Genomic DNA, 21,835 nt, shown 5'->3' with positions numbered 1-21,835 from the left:
CTCTGTGCTATTTAACATTCTTCTCAGCTTCATTCCCATTTAAAGTAAAGTTCACATGTGCATGTGCGTGGACAACATCATGTTTCTTGCAGCGGCGACAGATACCATGCTTTTTATGTTTGCTTGCAATTCTGTTCAAGTGCCCTCAAACGGTGGCTTAATGCTGTAAGCTAAACGTAAGCAAGTACGCTGCCCTTGTCTTTGCGCAGTGGAATCTCGTATCTGTCTCTCTGACAATTGCCACCTTCAGCAGTAGCGTAGCCAGACATTTTTTTCGAGGGGAGCTGGGGGACATTGCTGCGCGGCCTCTTCTGTGTAGAATTTGTCGAGGGATCAAATACATAAACAATAACTGAATTGTCATTGCTGTTGCGTATTAGATGCGGCAAGCGATTTCTTGAATGCTGCGCAATGTCGACATGTAAATCTATATTTTTTACAAAAGAATATATTCGTATGTCCCGCAAATTGTGGCAGAAGTACCTGATGTCAATGCTGCCATGTTTTGGGCATTTAATAAGTAAATAAAATATCATGCAAACTTTAGAAATATATCAGTTCAAAACCAGCAAAGCAATGAATGCCTCTGTGTAAAACATAAAGGCCACGAAATGAAAAAGTTGAGGAAAAATATTTTAATGAATCTTTGTCATTAAGGAACCTTGTTTACATTTTGTGCATATGCAGCGGCCGTGCAGAAATCTCAGTGACGCTGTTCTTTGTTCCAATGTATTATGCGGGAGAAGTTGTAACTGGTCATGTTGTGTAACTGCACCGAATTGCACTGAAATTAAGTTAAAACAAAGCTCTATAAAAAGCAGGCATTCTGCAAAATGTACACTAGGAATGCAAAGATACCATGGAACATTGCAGATGCTATAATACAACTTAATAATGGGCAAAAAAACATTGTTCATTGCATGTGTACACAAAACCTAACAAGTAGTTATTTATACTTATATATCTAAACACATCTACACATCTAACCAAAGTCGCTGTAAGTAATGTGTCAAAGAAGGGAATTAAACATGTTGTACAATCACAGGTAGCAAACTTTATGCATAGAAAAACTAACGACCCAGCTACAAGAACAAAACCATGATTGCGCAAATCGTGATATATACTTCGGTCATGCTGCGGTCATGACAGCACCATATTGGTAGAATAACAGAAAGAATGGAGAAGTAAATAACAAAATGTGTAATTTAGCTGCCTGTACAGCGAGAACAATTATTCCTCACCTGAAATTAAAGAAGGACATTCATTTGGCTCAAAGAGAAATAAAAGCAGGTTTATAAAAAGGAAATCCTTCATATAATAAACATATTACTGGAGCTTAGTACAAGATTTACAAAATGTACATGTAGTCACAGCTGGACTCGAGCACTGGCGCCGCAGCTGCTGCCACTTGAGTACGGTCATGGTGTAGTCTACCACAACCATTTCCCTCCTAGTTTTTTTTTTTTTGATACTAATTATTTGACTGCTAAGGTACAGCAATTTTCAGAGGATCATAAGTGATAATTCAAGTTGTAAATCTGTAATTTTTTATGATAAACAATTGGCTATCTCAAATTATTTGCCTACCTTATAAATAAATTACTTTGTCCATGGTGTGGTTTGATGCATTGTAGGACATTTTTAGGAAAAGGTTACTGCTTCATTGGAAGAGTGCAGCAATTATTCAAATAGTAACACAACAAGCTTGGCGTCTCGTACGCACAAACGTGGACTCATCTCATTTCATTACTATGGGCACTTGCTGTGAAAATTCTGGCATGAGCAAGAGCGGCAATAGCAGCTACCTTCGTGCTGCCTCTCCAACGTCAACTAAATAAGATTGCAAACAAAGTTTCCTATATATAAATCACATCAGCTGCAATGCTGATGCTTACAATTTTTTGTTTTCTGTTTCTGTTGAATCAAGACCACCTCTTTATCTCCAAAAGAACTGTGCATGTTATCATCCACATTTTTGTTTCTGTCCCTCCAGTTCTTTCTCAAAAGTTATCTATACTCCCTGATTCTTGGTGTATGCTCCAGAGTTTGTTTGTTGTATTGATATTAATGTAACGTGTCTTTTACTGTGCTTGGAAGCTCAACAATCACTGCTACTTTTGGTCCTTTATCTGCATATACTTATACATTGCATATTTTGGGGCCTTAACCAGCATTTTTTATACACATGCTGAAATTTCTACGGGGGTCACCTGGGCCTCAACTGATGAGGTGCTGTCCTGTAGTGATGACCATCAAATACTTTCATGGAACCTCATCTCTAAGGATACTACAAAGCTCACTGACCTTCCAGAGGACCTCTATCCCACATCAATACACACGCTTCCACGAATAGCAGGTAGTGGCCTGACAGCCCGCAAGAACACTGGGAGTGCTGATGTCATACTTGTTACAGCCAGTGATGGTAAGGGATGTATCACACCATGTGAATTACTGTCTGGGCTTTTTCTTTTTTGTGCATGCAGAAATGCTTCAGATATGAATGCAAACCTGTGCTTAATTCATTGTGTGTTTTATGCATGTGAGCCCTGGAAAGGCTATAGACCCAATTATCTGGTGTGAAGTATATAGTGTGTGCATAACACTTTTTAGTATCTTTTTAGTACAAGGTATCTCGGAAGAGCTTCCTAGATAAAAACTGCATTTATCTGCAAAACCTGCTAGAAATAGCAGATAAGTAGTCTGAATGGATTTTTTTTTTTTCAAAATTTAAATTCATCTTTGTTTTAGCATTTTTATACACTGTAAAAATATTAAATAGCATTTTATAATTGACTCTATAAAAGTCTCTGTTACTAAGGCAACAATTTAAGCGCATAAGTATTTTAGTTTTGTATAGTTTTTCAAGTGTGTCTTACTTTTCAGTGCGTTTCTTCCCATCAACATGTTTGTCAGTATCTTTGCTATAGTTTATTCTTTAATGTCTATAGATCACTCATGTAGAGCTCATTTAGATGAAGGCTATCTTTCAACATGGCACATTATACTTATTCCAACTTAGCATGGTTTGGGAGTGAAATACATTTAAGAGCACCTTTGCATTGAGGGCTCCCTGGTTGCTACCATACTGTTCACTGGGCTGCTGTGTTCATCTTGCATTGGCACGATAGAAGCTTCAGCGAAACCAGTTTCCGACTGTCCAGAGAGGAGGAATATCGACAAGTTCCTCCTGTGACCTGTAAAAGTTTTCAACAGCAGCAGTCATGCTACAACATTTAATGCTTGCATTGTCACTATATTGATAGTATTGTGTTTTGTCATGCTTTTTCCTGGCTATAGAGCGAACCTTTTACTGCACATTTACTGTAACTTTGCCGCAAGGCCTAACTGGCAAGGCAACTGTATTTGCAGGCAAACTGTACCTCCTTTCAAAGACTGGCAGAATTGAGAAAGCAATTGATGCACACAGGGGTGCAGTGCTTGCGGGACAATGGAGCCCTGATGCCACTGCTCTTGTAACAGGTAAGCATGAATTGCATTTATCAAACACTGATTGATTATGCACATCTTCAAAGAACTGAAACCAAAGCGCAATATGCACACTGCTGTAGCCACGGTTGTAGATAGGTAGGGCATAGTCCAACTCAGTAAACTGACTCCCACCCCAAGCCCACAAGTCAAGGAATGAAATGCTGTGACTGTATGGCATTACCTAGTTTTACAGCAAATTGAACATTATTTCAAGGAACAATGTCAATATATATCAAGCAAGTTTTTTTCTAGTGAAAGTGACATAATGCAAGGAATTTTTTTTTTTAACCTTCAGCTGGTGAAGATGGCATTTTGAAGATATGGTCAAGGAATGGAATGCTACGGTCCACGTTGGCAACGCACCGTAAGTATTGCACTATGGGCATCTAAATCGGATGATGTTTTAGCATGTGCAGAAAAAACTAGGGCCAGATCTTTAAAATAAACAGCCTGCTTGGGAACTGAACTTGGGGACTGCCATTCACTTTTGACACTGATAAAGGACTGGTGGATTGGAATGGCAATTCACTCAAAAGGACCTTTTGGCTGCCTGCTTGAGACACTGTCACAACGAACTTTGCCAAACTGAAGGAAATGTCGCTACCTCCAAGTTTGTGTTTCTGTTAATGAGTTTATTGGTAAAGAAATTTAGGTGCATGCATTTTTACACTTATTGCAGCACAACCCATTTACTGCGTGGCATGGGGACCCAATTCTAACCAAGTCCTGTACAGCATTGGTGCCCTTTTAGTGGTCAAGCCCCTCCAGCCCAACTCCAAGCCAGTTCAGTGGAAAGGTCACGATGGCCTTATCTTGGCTCTGGCCTGGAACACCAACAACAACCTCATCTTATCTGGCTCTGAAGATTGCAAATACAAAGTATGAAGCTGTCATCGGTTGTCTTTACTCAGGGATTGAAAATGTTGGCATGTTCTTATACGTCTCCTTTGATACAATAGCCAGTGCATAGCTGGAGGTTCTGGCCGTAATTTATACTTTAATACTGTAAAAGAGGTGAGGGCAAAGCCAAACGCTGCACTGTGCTGTGTTAAAACTTCATGGCTGTCATCCAGCTATGTTATTTGCAGTTCATTACTGCACTTTATGTATGGGACTGAGTGCAATGCTTAGCATAATTTTTGTTATTGCTTGAAGAAACTTCAGATACCTTAACTTTATTCTTGCAACTACTCACCATTTCTCGTGCAGCTCAACTATGCTTTCTCATCATTTCTTCTAATATTTTCAGAAAGACAGGTCCCTATATGTAGCCATGTGATAGCTGCCACTGCACTGGTTTATGGGATAGACATGACCATTTTTAGCTTATTGATTTCTTTCGAAGAACGTAGATGCTGTCAGCAGTATTTTAATAAAATCTATACATCTGAATTAATGCTATGCTCAATATTGCCACTACACTTTGCCTAGAATATGTGTCAGTCATCACGTCCATAGAGTTGCATAAAGTTACTGTACCAACTCTATATTCGGTTCCTAATATCAGGATTTGGAGATACCATCTACCATGATGAAACGGGACTGCCAGTTATAAAAATTATGTTTCAAATAGCTCTGCTTTATTTGTCAGTGCCACAGTGAGGTACTCATTTATTTATGCAAAAGCTTTCAACTGACATAAACATATAGTAAATAAATGTCAACATACTTTTTCTTTAAGGAGGCCAAAATTATATTCAGAATTTAATTAATTTGTGAAACGTTATCAAATGTAGAACTATAAACTAAGGACTGCTAAGTAGTGCTTACCACATTAACTGCTTTAGTGATTAGACTTTTATCCCAGTTATCAAGCAAATGCAAGCATCTTTAAGCATGTTGACTTTTTGTGCTGGACTTTTTGTGAAGCTGAGTCTGCAGCAAAACTGCATTGTGGCCTTGTTTATTCGTAAATAGCCATTTCATTAATTACTCTTCAGTACTCTTCCACAATCTGAAAATTATTTTTATACAAATCACTGCCTCTGAATTTATGTACCATAACACAATTATTGCACTTTGAATATACAATTCTTAAATGGTTTTTGAAAAGCTCGAAATGAATTTGTATCAATATCTCTCTCTTTTTTTTTTCTTTTAACATGGTTGAGCAAGTTGGCAGTCCTGATGCTGTGCTCTGTTCTTTGTTGTTTTTGTTTATTTGCCATATGTCATTTCAGCTATGGGACATATTTGGACACATATTGTATTCGAGTCAGGTGAATGACTATCCCATAACATCTGTTGCCTGGACCCCAGACGGCGAGCTTTTTGCGGTTGGATCATTCAATTCTTTGCGTCTCTGTGACAAGACAGGGGTAAGTGTCTAAGCATGGCTGGGTGCTAAGCATAGTGACCAACGGGAGGGAAAAAATGCATCTGCGGTCATGTGATGAGTTGTGGCAAACATCCATTAGCATTGTTTGCTGTCATTTCACTTTTTCATTGAGCAACTTCCCATTGCGCTTTCAATTTTTCCTCACTATTGCTTCTTCATTGTGCTGCTGCATGCACTCTGGTGAGTGAAGGGTGCAGGTTCATAGGTTGGAGATGCTTTTTCAGAGGACTGGCATGCGTCTTGAAAGTCACCTGCTGGAAAGTGCTCAAGAGGAAACACTTCTTGAATATGGAGGCACTCTGAAGGGGCTTCCTTATTCTGCAGAAGTTGGATTATTCACACACACACACGCACACACACACGCACGCACACACACACACACACACACACACACACACACACACACACACACACACACACACACACACACACACACCCCCCGCCGGGGTGGCGCAGCGGTTACCACGCTCGACTACTGTTCCCAAGGACGCAGGATCGAATCCCGGCCTCGGTGGCAGCTTTTCGATGGAGGCGAAAAGCAAGGCGTCCGTGTGCTGTGCGATGTCAGTGCACGTCAAAGAACCCCAGGTGGTCGAAATTTCCGGAGTCCTCCACTACGGCGTCTCTCATAGCCTGAGTTGCTTTGGGACGTTAAACCCCACAAACCAACCAACCAACACACACACACGCACGCACACACGCACAGACACACACACACACACATGGCCTTTCTGCCAAAAGAGGACTATACTGCTGATACAGTAGCAAAGCATCCACGTTTGGCATATTGTTACAAGGCAGCAAGCCAGAGAACAGACAGAAGATGACCGATGGCGATGAGACGATTGCAGTGAATGCCGGCAGGCCTAGCGCAAGCACTCCTACCCGCGCCGCTGCCCACTTCTCCTCATCCGTAACATTACCTGGAGCCACTCAGGGATCATCCCGATCATGGATAAGGAAGAATGACGAAGATAAACAGATGCATGACATGACGATGGGCATGACTAGGTTAGTGACAACAGAAAAGAAGTAAGATAACGGCTTGCCGCCACGATAAAGACCGGATTAAACGTGACCCAAGAGGTTATTGGGCCACAGGTTGCCAATATCCTATGGCCGGGGCTAAGAGGAATGCACTGCATAGCACAGACAGGAGTGATGTCCCCATGTGTGGTGGCTTCTTGGCTCAGTGGGGTGTTCTAGTCGTCATGTCAGTCAGTAGGGTCAGCTGATCGGGTCTCTCCTCGTGGCTTGTGGTTGTTTGGGTGGTGTCTTAGGTCGGTGAAGTCATTTGGCTATGTCTCTCCTTTGTCGTATCTTGTGGTCGGGACGAGGGACGGGGCGGTGTAACGGTGAGGTCGCGTCCAGTCCAGCAGGCTGGGGAACAGCCAGATGGTGCTTCCCAAGAGCCCGCTGCCGACGGTAAGCAGACACAGGGCGCCGAGGCTTTGGGCCAGGATGAGGAAGAATAATGAATGTACCCTGCACCTCTAACCAAAATGTTACGAGGCAGCAAGCTGGAGAACAGACAGAAGATTACCGATGACAATGAGACAGCTTTAGTGAAGGCCGGTGGTCCTAGTGCGAGCGCTCCTGGCCATGCCACTGCCTGCTTCTCCTCATTTGTAACAATATTTAGAGCCATAGTTGCACATAAACAAATTGTGTGTAAAGTTTTAGCATATTAAGTGATATCTTATACAGCTTGTCCGGCTGAAATGCCATCGGCGTCATAGTAGTAGGAGTTGTTGGCACCGCATGTCGGCAAAAATCGGAGGCTACGTAAAAAAATTGTATCATCGTAATTTGTGGTTCTAGTGATTGAAGATTGATTGGTGTGTGATAGGCGATACCAAGTTAATGAAATCATTGTAATTAATTGTTGAATTAAAGAAATGAAAAAAAAATGAATGCTTGTTAATGCGAATTAAAAAATGTGTGTAATTTCTGCATTAATTGAAATAATTGCAAGGTAATAAAATTGGAAAAAGGGGCTTCAAAGGAGTCAAAATGCTCAGAGCAAAAACCGAATGCTTGATAATGCTGATTAAGAAAATTTAAAATGTGTAATTTATCAACTAATTGAAATAATTGAATGAATGAAACATTTGAAAAAATAGGATACAAAGGTGTCGGGATGCTCAGAACAGAAAGCCAATGTTTCATAATGCTAAGTGTTGGTGTACAAAGAAATTTAAAGCATAAAAAAGTTAAAATACTATGTCTCTTGTCTCTGCGTGTGAAACGGTATTGCGTCATGGTGTAATTCCCCGGCGTTGCATTGAACACACACAGCATATTCCGCTGAACACACACTAGGACATGTCAACTTTCTACAAGCGGCGTCCAAGCTTAGTAGTGATGTCACTTCTCTTTCTGCTGTAAACGAAAAAATATACATATAAAGCAAATAAAAAATTTGTTTAAGTTTAAAAATTGAAAAAGCATCGTCTGGGTGCGCTTGCTATCGCATCATACCCTTAATGGTGGAACTGAAGTGTCCTCCTAATTTTTTTTATAGTAATAACTGTGACAGCTAGGTGATATCTGCCTTCTTTTCTAAGCTGAGATGATTATTGCTTTGTTATGTCACTCCTCCTCTCCTACCTAGTGGTCATACTCCTTGGACAAACCTCAGACACAGAGCATTTATTCCCTGGAGTGGTCAAGTGATGGGACTCAAGTGGCAGGTGCTTGTGGCAATGGGCAGGTCATATTTGCCCACCTTATTGACAGGTAAGCTTTTACCTTTCAGAAAGAGGAGGCTGGTTTTGTATGAGTCACTAGTCTTTTAGCCAGTGCTTTTTGTACAGGCAGATGTAAAGGGTTGCACTTAACAACGTTTAGGGCAACTGCAGTAAAAATTCCAACCTTGTGTCTGAGCTAACTGAAAGCATACATTTTTTTTGCTTCTATAATCGCATAATTGTTATGTTATTTATTGTCCAGTAAAAATTTTGTACACTATCTTTTAAGGTTACTGTTTATGTCAATAAGTATCCACTTTTTCAATGAAAAAAAATATATTTTCACCTAAAAACTGTTTCTACTATATTATGATCCTGCTGGTTAGATCTTTCAGGTTGAGGTCAAATTTTGGCATTGATTCACCTTACTTAAGCTAATCCCCAGAATACTTACTGCATGCATGATTACTTACACCGGGCGTTCCAGCTAACTTGAACCAAGGGTTACAAAATAATATATTTGAGGTAGATCATTGAAACCAGTTTCATACAACTGCCAGCCTCCTTGCGCTCTACAGGCAATTTTTTACTTTGCAGTCACAACAAGCGGATGAGCAATAAGGTATCAGCCACTGAATCTGCGCGTACAGGCTTGGGTAAAGAGGCGAGATGACATCATGTGACTAGACTCAGATTCGCACTCACACCATTTGCTGGTACTTTATTGCCATCCGCCTGTCGTGACGCAGGCTGCTGGGGTGCGCAGGCCTTGCCAAGATATCAGTGGCGACGGGTGAACTCGAGCTGGCTCCAACCATTCCTAATATTTCAGCCGGCCGCTGCAACGGGACCATCGAGTCACGGCCGCAGCTGATTTCGTTCGCTCAAATCACGACTGAGAGCACCACAATCGTGGTGCTCGAATGCGCTAGTCACGTGGCATTATTCGTATTTTGCGGGCTTTCTTTTGAGCCTGGAAAAAGAGATACAGTCGGGGCTTTCTTTATCGCAATTAATGGAATGGGGGTTTCTGAAGGTGCTCTACAACTTTCCAATTCACATTTTTGGTCTAAGGTGAATATTTAGTTAGTTAGAAAAATTAACATAATTAACTAATTAAGTAATTGCAAAACAAAAAATTGCCTGTGGTGCACAAAGAGGCTAGCAGTTGTATGCAACTGGTTTCACTGACCTACCTCAAATATATTATTTTGTAACCCTTGGTTCAAGTTAGCCGGGACACCCAGTATATGTACAGAACAAAAATTTTTTTCAATGGAGGAATTAAAACCGCTGCTAGAAGTGATCACCTTAGAAAAATGCCAGATATGCATACTGCACCAGAACAAGACTTTGTTTAAAGGGAAGAAAAGGGCTAGAATGTCAAGTATACATGGTTATTACTTTCAGTGCACTTTCCTACACTGTCACTGAGAGCAGTTATTTGAAAACACTAATGGCAATGCTGCTTGTGAAAAATGATTCATGCTGTATAATGATATAACTTGTTTAAACAGTCTATTCAGTGTGTTGTATAAATAGCAGAACGTATAGCATATTTATCCATGCAAACAGTGCTTATCTTGTTGCATGATTTTGTGACATTATTTTGGTCTTGGAAGTTAAACTGTGGTAAGAATTATTTAGTCATTGCGTTGTGTGCTTCATGGCTAAGCGAAAAAATGCTTTCATGCAGAAAAGAATGGAAGATATTTTCGCGGTGCTCAACTATGCAACGCAATGAAAGAAATAAAGGCTTATGGTTGTTGCTTTGAACTGGCTACTGTCATTGGACGTTCATCTGTACTTTGTTTTTTTGTTTGTTTTTTCATTGTTATTTTTAGGAGGCTTGAATGGAAAAATTTTGAGATCTCTACGGTGGGTAGAAAAATGGTGGCGGTGAAAAATGTCATGACGGACATCAAAGAAACACTGGACTTTCAAGATAGCATCATCAAAATTTCTATGATGTTTGGCCACTTGATTGTGGTGACATCGAACCAGTGCTACATATACAGGTGCATACCCTTCATTTCCACTGCTTGCATATTGAAGTGTATCAGCAGCATTTCTTCTACAGTGGGCTATATTGCATGTAACCCTTCTAACACCTGTCTTGTCCCCTTTAAATTTCGTGCTAAAAAGCAATCCGCCTTATCTAAATGTATACATTCTTTTTGGTAGACAGGGCAGGTTGTCATGAGATGTTGGATGCTACACTGGTTTTGTATAGAGGGTTTAATCTCCTAATGTGACTTAGGGTATGAGGGATGTGGGATTTCAGGCAGCTGGGTTTCTTAAAATGCACTAACATTGCACAGTACCTGGGTGCCTTGATTTTCACCTTCATTGAAAAGCAGCCGCTGCAGCCAGAATTGAACCGTTTATCTTTGAGATTAGCACTCAAGCGCCCTAACCAATTAGCTACCGTGGTGGGGCAAATACTACACTAAATATTCTCTTTTTATTTACCTATAACATGAGTACTTTCACATTCATAAAAGCTCAACTCTGTCCTAATAACAGATGAAAAGGATAATAGATAATAGATTTCTCTTCATTTTTTACGTAAAGTAAGGCGTGATAATCTCATTTATCTTTCAATAAATTAGTAGGCCTTTTTTAGCACCTTATTTCCTGTGCTTACTTTTTATTTCAATTTGATCTTACACAACACTCCGTTCTACTGAGCTAGAAAGGAGCTTCACGTATGAATGCTTTAAAATGCAAGGTGGCGTGTCTTTGGGCACTTGCAGTCAGCATAGCAAATATTTTACAGCATGAAAAACTGGAACACCCCTCATATGTTCGACCTGAGAGAAGGCAGCATCTGCCTCATCGTGCAGGCTGAGAGGTAGGTGATGCAATTTTGTTTGCAAATTATGTGAGCCCTTAGTTTGAGCACTGTAATGATTGTGTCACAGAACAGTCATGGTAATGTATATTATTACAGGAAAGAATTTTACACGAATGTATTTGCAAGAAGATGAATAACAAAGCTAGGCAGCAGTAAGGCCAAGGCTGGAAATATCCGGTACACTTTCAGGTAGTTATATGTGCATTGTCACAGTAATGATACGAGGCCTAGACTTCAATCCCTTCTATGTTTTTGTTTCATTGCCTATGACAGAAGATGACAGAAGACTCTGCAATGGCCATTATGCGAGTCATACTGTCGGGTTTGCTTCATAATGTATAAGTTAATTGCGCTAAGCCTTTTCAGTATATAGTCATCGTACCTGGAGCGGTCAACTGCATTTACGTTCCCTAATTGAGGATGCTAATTGCCTTTTGTGCTCTTGTGACAACATTCCACAGGTACTTTGTACTCGTCGAGAGTGGCGGCCTCTACACGTACACATATGATGGCAAATTTGTTTGCGCACCCAAGTGGGTTGGGATGCGGCCAGACATGCTGAACCACTTCACAGTGGCCCTCAGCAATGCCCTACTGGCAGTGCGAGACAAAGCTGATGAGAAAGGTATCAGTGATTTTGTTTTTTAGCTGGCCTAAAAGGCCATGTTTATTTTATATTATGCGAATATGAATAGCTGTGGCCGCAGTAATACAGACCACGCCATGATGTACTGAATTTTCTCACGATTTCCGCAAAGCAATTATATGTGTGGCTCTTTTTTGGTACGTACTCGCATGCACAACTTGTATCTAATAACGTATGTACTATTGAGTATAGTCTTCACTGGGTGAGGCATGAGAAGAGTTTGAGAACTGAAATATGCTCTGTATTATTGTGATCACAACTGCACATTGCCCATGTAGAAGCCCGACACTGAGGACAGTCTAAAATTGGCATATGCCAACTAATTAGCAAGTTCCAATGGAAAGAAGGCTACTTACACTAAATAGCGGGGTTTAAGTTTTCTGTAGAAAAAACTTGAAATAAATACATGAATCGCTGTCATGTACTGTTTCCCAAGCAAAATGCACTAGCACAACACTTTTTTCTCCATCTCCGGTCTCTGAGACTAAACCACATCACCATCTATATTTTCTGCCAGTGGTTGCAGTCTAGTTCGTATCAGTCTCGCCGCATCATTGTCGCAAGTTTGGATTGCTTGGCAGGAGAAGAGAAATATCCTATTTTTTTATTCCAAATTTCTCTGCAGTATATACACTGTTTGCTGCCGAACAAACTTCATCTGAGCCACAAGAAAGCCAAACGGTTAAATGTTACAGCACAGCAAACTCAGTCAGAATCGATTGAAATCGTCTTCAGTGTCCCTACTGGCGTTGCCAGTTTGAAAGTGTGTTTTTGCTGCCATGTTTTGCGATTTGTGGTTGTTTAGCCAGTTTCTCACTCCCAGACTCTTCAGTGTGCACAAAAGCCAGCGTACCTTATTGGTTAACTTGGGGTTTTTATAAGTTTGTGGGTGATTTTGCACCGGACCTTCCAGAGATATCTTACTTGGTTAGATATATACGTTAACACTTGAGCACGGGAACATGCAAGCGCAATCATACCTTAACGCTGGATCCTATATCTATAGCAAAACCTACGTGATAAATATAGGTTGTCTACTGTTGTCTATTTCTCATCTCTGTCTGGATTTGATATCAGTTGTGACAGAACAAGTTATCTGCATATGCTTTCACACAGTACTGTTAAATGCAGTAGACTCCTGTTAAGATAACCCAGTTAAGATAAACAACAAAAGTAAAGATTAACTAGGAAAAGATAAAGTAACCTTAAGACCATTTATTGGTTCCCCACAGGACTCATTGCAAAAAAAGCCTGCTTAAGATGAAATTCAACAGCGACCGGTGAACCGCGCTGACTTCATGTAAGGCGCTCATGGTGCACTAGTGGAGATATGACATGGTCGCGTTTCGGCATTCCGGTGCCGTCCACCGACTAAAACATGCATATGTACAAAATGCGCCTGATTGTTGACTTGAAGTCAAAACTCTAAGGCCACATTTCTAAATAAAATGGCGTCACAGCATGCATTATCATGGTGCAGAGATGGCTGGATATCAGTACTTTGTGCGTTGCTTGTGGCTTTCAGAAAGGCTCTTGGTATGCCTACTCATGGAAAGGGTAACAACTCTGCTTCAGGAAGAGAGGGATAGAAATCGTAATGATGAGCCTGCTAGACACCCTCCAAGCATATGGTACAAATCGAGAGAAAAAAAAAAAAGCCAATGTGCAGTACTGCCATAAAGATATGAGAGCGAAAAAATAATCTAGAGCAGTGCCGTTTTCATCTATTATAACATTAGCGTGGTTTGGTGCACCCAGTCTTCAGCTCACTTCATGCATTGTGCAACAAATGTTTTATTACCAATTATCCTCTCTCGGCATGGAAGGCCATTTTACTGATATAGCATACATTTGGACACACCTAGAATGCTTGCACATCTTTTTTTACTGAAATTTTCTGTTCTTTTCAAATTCATCTCAAAGGGAGTCTGTGTATTGGAAGTAAAAATGATTTGCCAGCTAGTCTTCTCTTGCTGGTTCCAAATTTTAAAGGCAGCACATAACATTAGGTGAAATCCTTGCATTTTGATGGTCAGGTTTAACTGCGAAAGCCATGATGGAGTGAATGATGAGTGTAATATTGTGACCTACAGCTCTGGTTAGAGAAGGGTGAAATCCTTGTAATGTTTATTGTAAGCTGAACGCCCTCATCAAACATTGGTTGGCAGACGAGAGCTTGCTTTCTGTCATTTGATAAAGTTTTCATTGAGAGGCACTATCTTTGCTCTGTTAAGGGGCATTTTTCACAGACCTTTTCTTTGACAACATTCTTGCTTACATGTATACAAGTGTGCACAGTTGTGAGAGTATAGGAAGAAACTATTTTCCTAACGTGGCTTGCTCACTGTACTCATGAGTGTCTCACTGAGAATGTCATATGGCTTTCAGTGGTGTACCTCTTTGACACACAAACTGGGAAACCAGCAGGAGATGGAAAACCATACACACACAAGGTCTGTGTTAAAAGCAACTAGAAATATGTGCACAGATGGTTAGTTTCACACAAATGTTGCACTTATCATCAGGCACAGCATTCTGTACTGTATCTCGCGAGTAGCTTGCAACACTGTGGAACCTATCTCAGCCAATCAGACCAGTGTGCATTGCATAAATGTGCTGCTTTGTGCCCATCATCTTGCAACTGGTAGTGCCAGCACTGGGAAGGGGAAAGAACACCAGAGCGGAGGTTCAGGAGACTGGACAGATGCTATGCTTGTGAGTAGAAGTGCGCCACTTCACACCAGACCTCTGCAGTGGTGTGTCCATGCAGTTTTTCTCTGCTAATTGCACATGTAAATTAAATGCTTTGCTGTGTTTTAAAAAAAAATATCAAAACCACCACAAATAATTCAACATCGTTAAAATATTTTGGGTTTTTTTTTTTTTTTTGTGTTCCTGCAGGTCTGCTTATATGAGTAGGCTCTAGGTTCCACATAGCTCCAAACTACTAGCGATGTAAAGTATAATATCATTATCTTAAAACTTGCTTAGCTTACAAACCTATCAGTGTTTTCAAATTGCTTCAACCCTGCACATTTTGCTTTTTGTGGTCAGAATGTCCATGCATGTTGTTATGGAGTGATGCAGCTCGAAATTTTTTTTGGTGAGAAACTATTTTTTTCTTACCCCTCCTGCTTTCCTGTTATGCTATTCAACTTAGATTGAAGTAACTCAAGTGGGAATTGACCAGTGTGGGCCATCCATCCACCATAGACTGGCCATCATTGACAAAAACAAAGACCTTTACCTCATCAGTCTGCGGGATGGGAAAACTCTACAAAGCATCAAGCTTGGTAAGGAAACTTGCAGATGGTTTACTCTTTGTCAGTATTGAGCAGTTTTTTGTGAAGAACCTGAGCAGCCTATTAAGGCACAACTATAGTGGAATGCATGCCTGTTTGAAGAATATGTCACTGATGCAGTTTGACATAAATTTTCTGGTCACACATCACTTATGAGAACCCGTTAAACATGTGTCATGAACAAAAATATGAGTAATAAGCTTTTCTTTTTATCCTCTTATTTATTGTGGTCTAGCCAATGTGTAATCTTTTACATAGTCTCCACATGCTATATGAAATAGACTGCCTTGCTTCTTTGTTACATATTGTAATTAGGGCACATAATTATAATTAAGATGCATAATTTTGTTGCTGATAAATGTGTAAAATTAAATGAACAAGAAGTTTAGTGTCATTGCTGTTTCATTTGCTAACATTTGCAGTGTCTTTAGAGAGCACTTCATACACTAAGGGTTTTATGAATTCAGTTATTTTCAGTGAACTATCAACTTGATTAATTTTGTGCATTCATATGAGCTTTATTCTGGCAAAACTTCTACAGAATGTGGCTAAAACTCATGTGGCATCTGGGTGAGAGGGTCAGGATGTTTAAATTAGGTGTGTTATAACTATTAGTTCTTGGATGGAGGGTGTAAGATGCATATTGGCACATATAGGTCAGCCTGATAATCTCTGAAATGGGTAGCTAATTGCAGTATTTGTTCATAGTGCTTGTGGAGCACCTGTCCAAACAAACACTCATACTCTCACTCTCTCTGTGGTAGCTCATAGGCTGTGGCACTGAGATGCCGAGCCTGCAGACACAGGGTTGAATCTTGGCTATGGGCTTGACCTTTCATTGCATGCAAAATGCAAAGATCCTTGCGTTCTGTGTGATGTCAGTCTATTATAGAACACTCCATTACAATTCCTCTTATAGTCCGCATATTATACCACACCTTGCCTAAACACACAATAATAATCATGCCTGAAATCTCTTAGTATTACAAAATAAGCCTTGTTGATTTTATCTTATGATCTGTACGAAAACTTGTATACGGTCGCATTTGATACTTGTTATCCTTTCTTTTAATGAAGCTGCAAGCAAAATTCATAAAATTTGTTCTGAAATGGGAACTTTCTGTGGCACCATGTATCTGTGCTCAGCCTGTATAAGAGCTATAAGGTATTGCATTTATTGTGTTATTTGAGAAGTGTTACTTTTTCATATTAAAAGAGGAGGTATGCCATGTCAAAGTTTTGTGCACACAGCATAATGCACAAACGAATCCGGTTGATAAAATATAAAACACCTTTAACTGAAAATACTGTGTGTGTATATATGGTATGAGTAACAGAATCCTAATTACTGTGCAGGTGTCATGATGGGCTCTTTGTGCTGGAATGACACTTCAAGCATCTTAGCTTCTCTACAGGAAAGTAAACTGATGATATGGAACCACCCAGATGTTGCCTGGATTGATCATAGCCTTCTGCCTAGCACAGTCACAGAAAAGGAGATGACGTAAGCTGTGCGGAGCACATGCACTGGGTTAATACAGATACGATGATACATGCAAGCACAGGAGGCACGTGTACCTTTTGAATGTATACAGAAGAATGCAGAAGAATGAATTCCAAGAAGGTTCGATCTTTAGTGAAACAAACGCTCGCCAAATAGTTTTGAAAGGCTTTTAAAAAGCTGATAAATTCTTTACTAAAACTAGAAAACATGCACGAGTAATGGGCATGTCATCAGTTTTCTCCTCAATGCAAAATATTTAAGCTAGATTCACTAACACCAAAAGCATTAGTAATCGAAAATGACGCGCTCATCTACCCCCTCAACTCAATGCATGCTGGCATGGAAGAAAAAAAATTGGCTATGGCTTAGCTCAGCCTGGCCAGGATATAGGAGCGAGAGTTGCCATTCAGCAACATCGTTGAGCACTGGTAAACCGGGCGGCTTTGGCGGATACCGATACCTGTGGCTAACTTTGTAAATGGGAATCCGTTGTTTACATGTAGCGCAAACATTAGCTGCTTGGAGCGTTTCAGCAGATCATTCGGGGAAAGTTAGCTCCAAAATTGAATACATGGTTGCATTGACTGTTGTCACGTCCCACCGATGCCACAGCCTTTAGCACACAGAACACACAGAGCCAAACTCATTATTTACAGTCAGATTAGCATGTTCTCATTGCCCATGTGCTGTCCGCCATTCAAATGGTGCATTTGGTCATCCAGTGCGTCTTCTTCGCATCTTGTGATCCTTCCCAATGTTGTTCTTGTTCCAGTAGGGGTTCGACATCGGCTCAACGTGTCTTTCGCTCTGCATCATGACGTCGCCGCTTGGCGAGACAATCTGCCCACTCTTCAGGCGTTTCCGATGCACGCTTAGCCCTTCAAGCTTCATTCTTACGCTGATGGGCTTCTTCACACAAGGCAACTGCTTCGGGGTTGTCTGAAGCAGCTTTTAGTGGTCAGCGAAGATGTCACGCACAGTACATGCGCTCACCGTCAACTGCTTCACCCATTGAGCACCCGCGCAGTGATTGCTGCAAGTTTCCGTGGTAACGGTGCATGCGCAGTTCTGGCTGCAGCTGACCAGGCGAAACCCAACTTTGGCTGGCGCAATGTAGTTCTTGGTACAAAAGTAACGAAAACAAGCCGCAACGGTACCCCACCATGCTTCATTCCGCCAGCATCTGTTGGAAGTGCCCAATGAGTGGGTGCATCCAGCAAATGAGGTTAGCACAGAGGAAACGCGTCGCCCCAGTCGGTTGCAAATGGTTGCTAGGAGCACTTTTTAAAAAATTATTTGTAATTATCGGTTTCACGCACATCCTCAACTCCATCGACCATGTCTATGAATTTATTCCACTTGAATATTGGAGGATATACCATTTCAGGGGCCCCTTAAAACATGACGTTTTGGGACTCCTGCGGGAACCCTCTGAAAACATCATCTTTGAAAAGCATTTTTCATTATTTGGCGACTGGGTGTTTTCTTCTGCAACTACGCTTCTCGCTTGCCGGAGAGTATTCTGTCGACCCTCGACTATGTATAGCGTAAAATGGCAATAAATGACGCATTAATATATATATATATATATATATATGTGTATATGTAAACAAATGCTTCCTTTTGATGCCTTCTGTATGATTATTTTCAGTGACCTGGGCTACAATCCACATATTGTGAGCTTCCTTGGATCAACAGTATTGATTCGAAGGACTGATGGATCTCTAGTGTCTTTTGCTGTTCCTCCTTATGCATCGATTCTCCATGGTTACGTCACATCTTCACGGTGGGACGATGCTCTTCGTCTATGTAGGTTTGTTAAGGTAACCATATTTTAAACATCATTTGTTCTGTTAGACTTTTAAAATAGCCACTTTATCAGGACTGGCATAGTAATTTTCATACATTGCACGATTGCTTCCTATGATAGAGATAGTCAAGCTCAGTGACCATTTTGCACAGTGAAAAATTAATTTTGAAAAAGGAGCAAAATATTTGTGAAATAACTCACAAGTTTCAATAGCTCACCAAATCCTATGTAATGATCAGACTGACAGCAGTTCACGCGGTGCAATGAAGAGGCAAATGAAGTGGAGCCTAGAGCCTTTGTGAAGCCTGAGAACTGGCCCGAATAACGGTATTCAGTCAGCGAATACCGTCCTGAGCTTCAAATAAAACACCCTTTCAGAATAATATAAAATGGCAGTGGCTGCTTTTGTTTCTACACAACAAGCAGTATTTCTTTATTTTGCAGCTTCCTACTCTGTGGGGCTGTCTGGCAGCAATGGCCCTGGGTGCAAGAGAACTGAACACAGCAGAAGCTGCATACGCTGCTATTGATGAGGTATTGAATAGCCTGCTGAGCTGGCTTGACATGTTTGTTTTTGTTTTCTTACTCCCTCCCTTTGACAGTACTGCAGGTTTGATGTAACAACCATGTCAGATATTTAGCTTACTGTGGTTTGGGCTGTTAATGTCTTGGAATGCACTGTGCTTACGGCTGTCGTCAGCCTCACTTCATTAACAATGCCTTTTTAAAAGCAGCAGAGCACATTGCCATCTAGTGCTTGCTTGCATGAAAGTCGTACCATGGAACAGTTGGTCATCTCACATGATTGTGACATATTCCTCACGGACTGTTTAGTAGATTTTTTAAAGAGACCACTTAAGCCAGCTTCTATGCTTAGGTGTCGCAGCTAAACTTTCTTTTTAGTTCTTATGTGCCTACATTTCAAACAACTACAGCAGCATGCAAGCAGCAGTGCTGCTATTTTGTAACACCTGCTTGTTTTTATTTTGCTTGTAAGTTTGCTAAGCACTATGATCAACATAGACAATGGAAGGATGAAAGGTGGAAGAGGGATGAGGCAAATACAACATCTGAGTTGTTCACACTGTGATCTTAAAAGCAGCATGCATGTAGGCATACTCTGCTGGGTACCGAAGTACTCTATTGTACTGTTTACTTTACATAACAGCTTTGTATAGTAAAAAGGTTCGCTTGCCTCATAGCACCGGGTCACCAGGATCTGTGTGTGGCAAACATTAAAATGCTTTTTATGGCTGCAGTAGGCATCTCATAACAGGAGGCAGATTTATTTTTCTGGCTTCGTTTGCCCGCAAGTAAAGAACAGCTTTGACTGCTCTGTTGGGCAGGTTGACAAGGTGCTTTACCTCCAGTACATCAAGTCGCAGAAGTCCAGTGAAGTTCGGGCAGCAGAGCTTGCCCTTCTTTGTGGAAACCAAAAAGAAGCTGAGAATATACTTCTACAAAACAAACTCTGGTTTCGTGCGATCATGATGAACATCAGCCTTCATGAATGGGAAAGGTAAATGATGCCTTTCAGGCTGCTAATTTTTTGTCCTGATCCTGCTAGTTGGAACCTTCCAGGTATAAATTTAATGCCTGATGCAATTTTCAACTTGTCTCTCAATTTTTGCTGTGTACGTTTGTGAGAAAGCCTGGTATAAAGCTTAATCTAGCTCTGCGTATGTTATTTATCACTATATTATGCCTATTGCACTATGCTTGGTGGTTACCTTTTTCTTTCAAGTAATTTTTTTCCTCTTCTTGTGTCTGTTTTTTTCTCTGATATTATATAGAGGTAGTCTGCATGCAGTCGAATAGAACTCAACAATGCAGTATTGAATGCCCCTCGAAGGAAGCCTACCAACCAAAAGCACTGACCAGTTCTTGTGATGATGCGGGCAGTTAGTTCCCTTAAATACTAGATGCATGGCAAGTGTATCTGTGAGATGGGGTTAACTGAGACATTATGGCTTTCAGATGGTACCATTGAAGGGCTTCCTTTGAGAGGAATTTGTCGCTAAGTTTTTGAGATTTATCCGGTTTAGTATATGTGCTAAGACTTGCGAGCAGCTATCATCCCTACAGAACAGGCTTTTCTTTCTAATCTTTAAACTGGTGGTTGCATTTTCACGCATTCAGGGCCTTAAACCTTGCAGTGAAGTACAACACTCATATAGACACTGTGCTTGGCCATCGAATGTTGTCTCTGGAGAGACTCGGAAAACAGGAAACCAGTCCTCTCTTCCTCAAGTACAACAAGGAGGTTGTTTTTATTCTTCTTTTCTTTCTAGCTATAATATTTTCTTTTAGCATTTCAACCCCTTACATAAGTGCATTTCTTTTTTCTGCAAAAGGGAGAGGGCTTTCTGAAGGGTCCATTTCTATTTTACTTGTCACTGTGGTATGGAATGTTAGAAGATCTTGCCAAGGACAAGTTGAGGCAAAATGCATCTTGGGAAAGGTCTGCTGAGGGTGTTGATTTTCTGAAATTGATTCAAAAAAGGACAAATATAGATGTGTTCTAATGAAGCATTCAATTTGCATGTGTTAGCATTGGTCAGAAATTTTCTTCAATAAAAATAGGCACTTCTATTACCTTAGTGCAAGAAGTCCATTTGTCAAAACCCATAGACTACCAGTTTTTCTCCCATGCATGTCCTACAGTTTTCTGTGGCAGCTGTGACCGAAAAATTGAAGAAAGCTTTTTTCACCTTTACTATGGCTGGGAATGTGTTTAGCTTTGTTTTCTGTGCTTGGCCTGGAAGACATGTAAAACAACTAGTGATAAGATGTCATTATAGATGACTAGAAATCAGTATTGTACAAAGGGATCTGTTTTTCTTGTACACTTTTCTTGTTTTTGCAGGTCAAAGTGGATTGGGCGAAAATCAGTGCTGCAGTGGCTGAAGAGTATGAGAACTAGAAATACAAATAAATCTGTACTAAACACAATGTTTTCCATCCTAAAATGTGTACAGCGAGATTAGAGGAATTATTACAGCAAGAGCTTTACTATTTCAGCTACAAACCCAGAAAGCACCTTGTTCTGTCAACCTGACTTTTAAATTCAGCCATGGTCAAACTAGGGAGGCCTACCTGGTGACAATTCTAACTTACTGTGTGCTACGGTGAACTCTACTGACCATTTATGCCCACTTTACTAATTATGTGTATTAATTAATTATAGAGAATTCATTGA

General features: G+C 40.6%; 1 protein-coding gene across 1 annotated transcript; it reads left to right on the top strand.

Annotated features, from left to right (window-relative positions):
- Positions 1–55: 55 nt before the first annotated feature.
- Oseg5 (intraflagellar transport protein Oseg5) lies at positions 56–21,684 on the top strand. Its single transcript, XM_084591913.1, has 18 exons — positions 56–165; positions 2,172–2,422; positions 3,370–3,480; positions 3,785–3,853; positions 4,169–4,368; positions 5,670–5,807; positions 8,442–8,566; positions 10,362–10,535; positions 11,297–11,371; positions 11,836–11,999; positions 14,409–14,473; positions 15,181–15,313; positions 16,679–16,826; positions 18,478–18,649; positions 19,081–19,170; positions 19,983–20,155; positions 20,776–20,899; positions 21,503–21,684. Exons 1-18 carry the CDS (start codon positions 56–58, stop codon positions 21,557–21,559), a joined length of 2,379 nt encoding a protein of 792 aa, XP_084448039.1. The 3' UTR covers positions 21,560–21,684.
- The last annotated feature ends 151 nt before the right edge of the window (positions 21,685–21,835 follow it).

This window comes from Amblyomma maculatum, chromosome 2 (assembly GCF_055883805.1).
Source record: "Amblyomma maculatum isolate TAMU_Amacu chromosome 2, ASM5588380v1, whole genome shotgun sequence".
In the NCBI taxonomy this organism is placed as follows: domain Eukaryota; kingdom Metazoa; phylum Arthropoda; class Arachnida; order Ixodida; family Ixodidae; genus Amblyomma; species Amblyomma maculatum.
The sequence above is the reverse complement of the archived record's forward strand: the minus strand, read 5'-3'. Positions and strand labels throughout refer to the sequence as shown.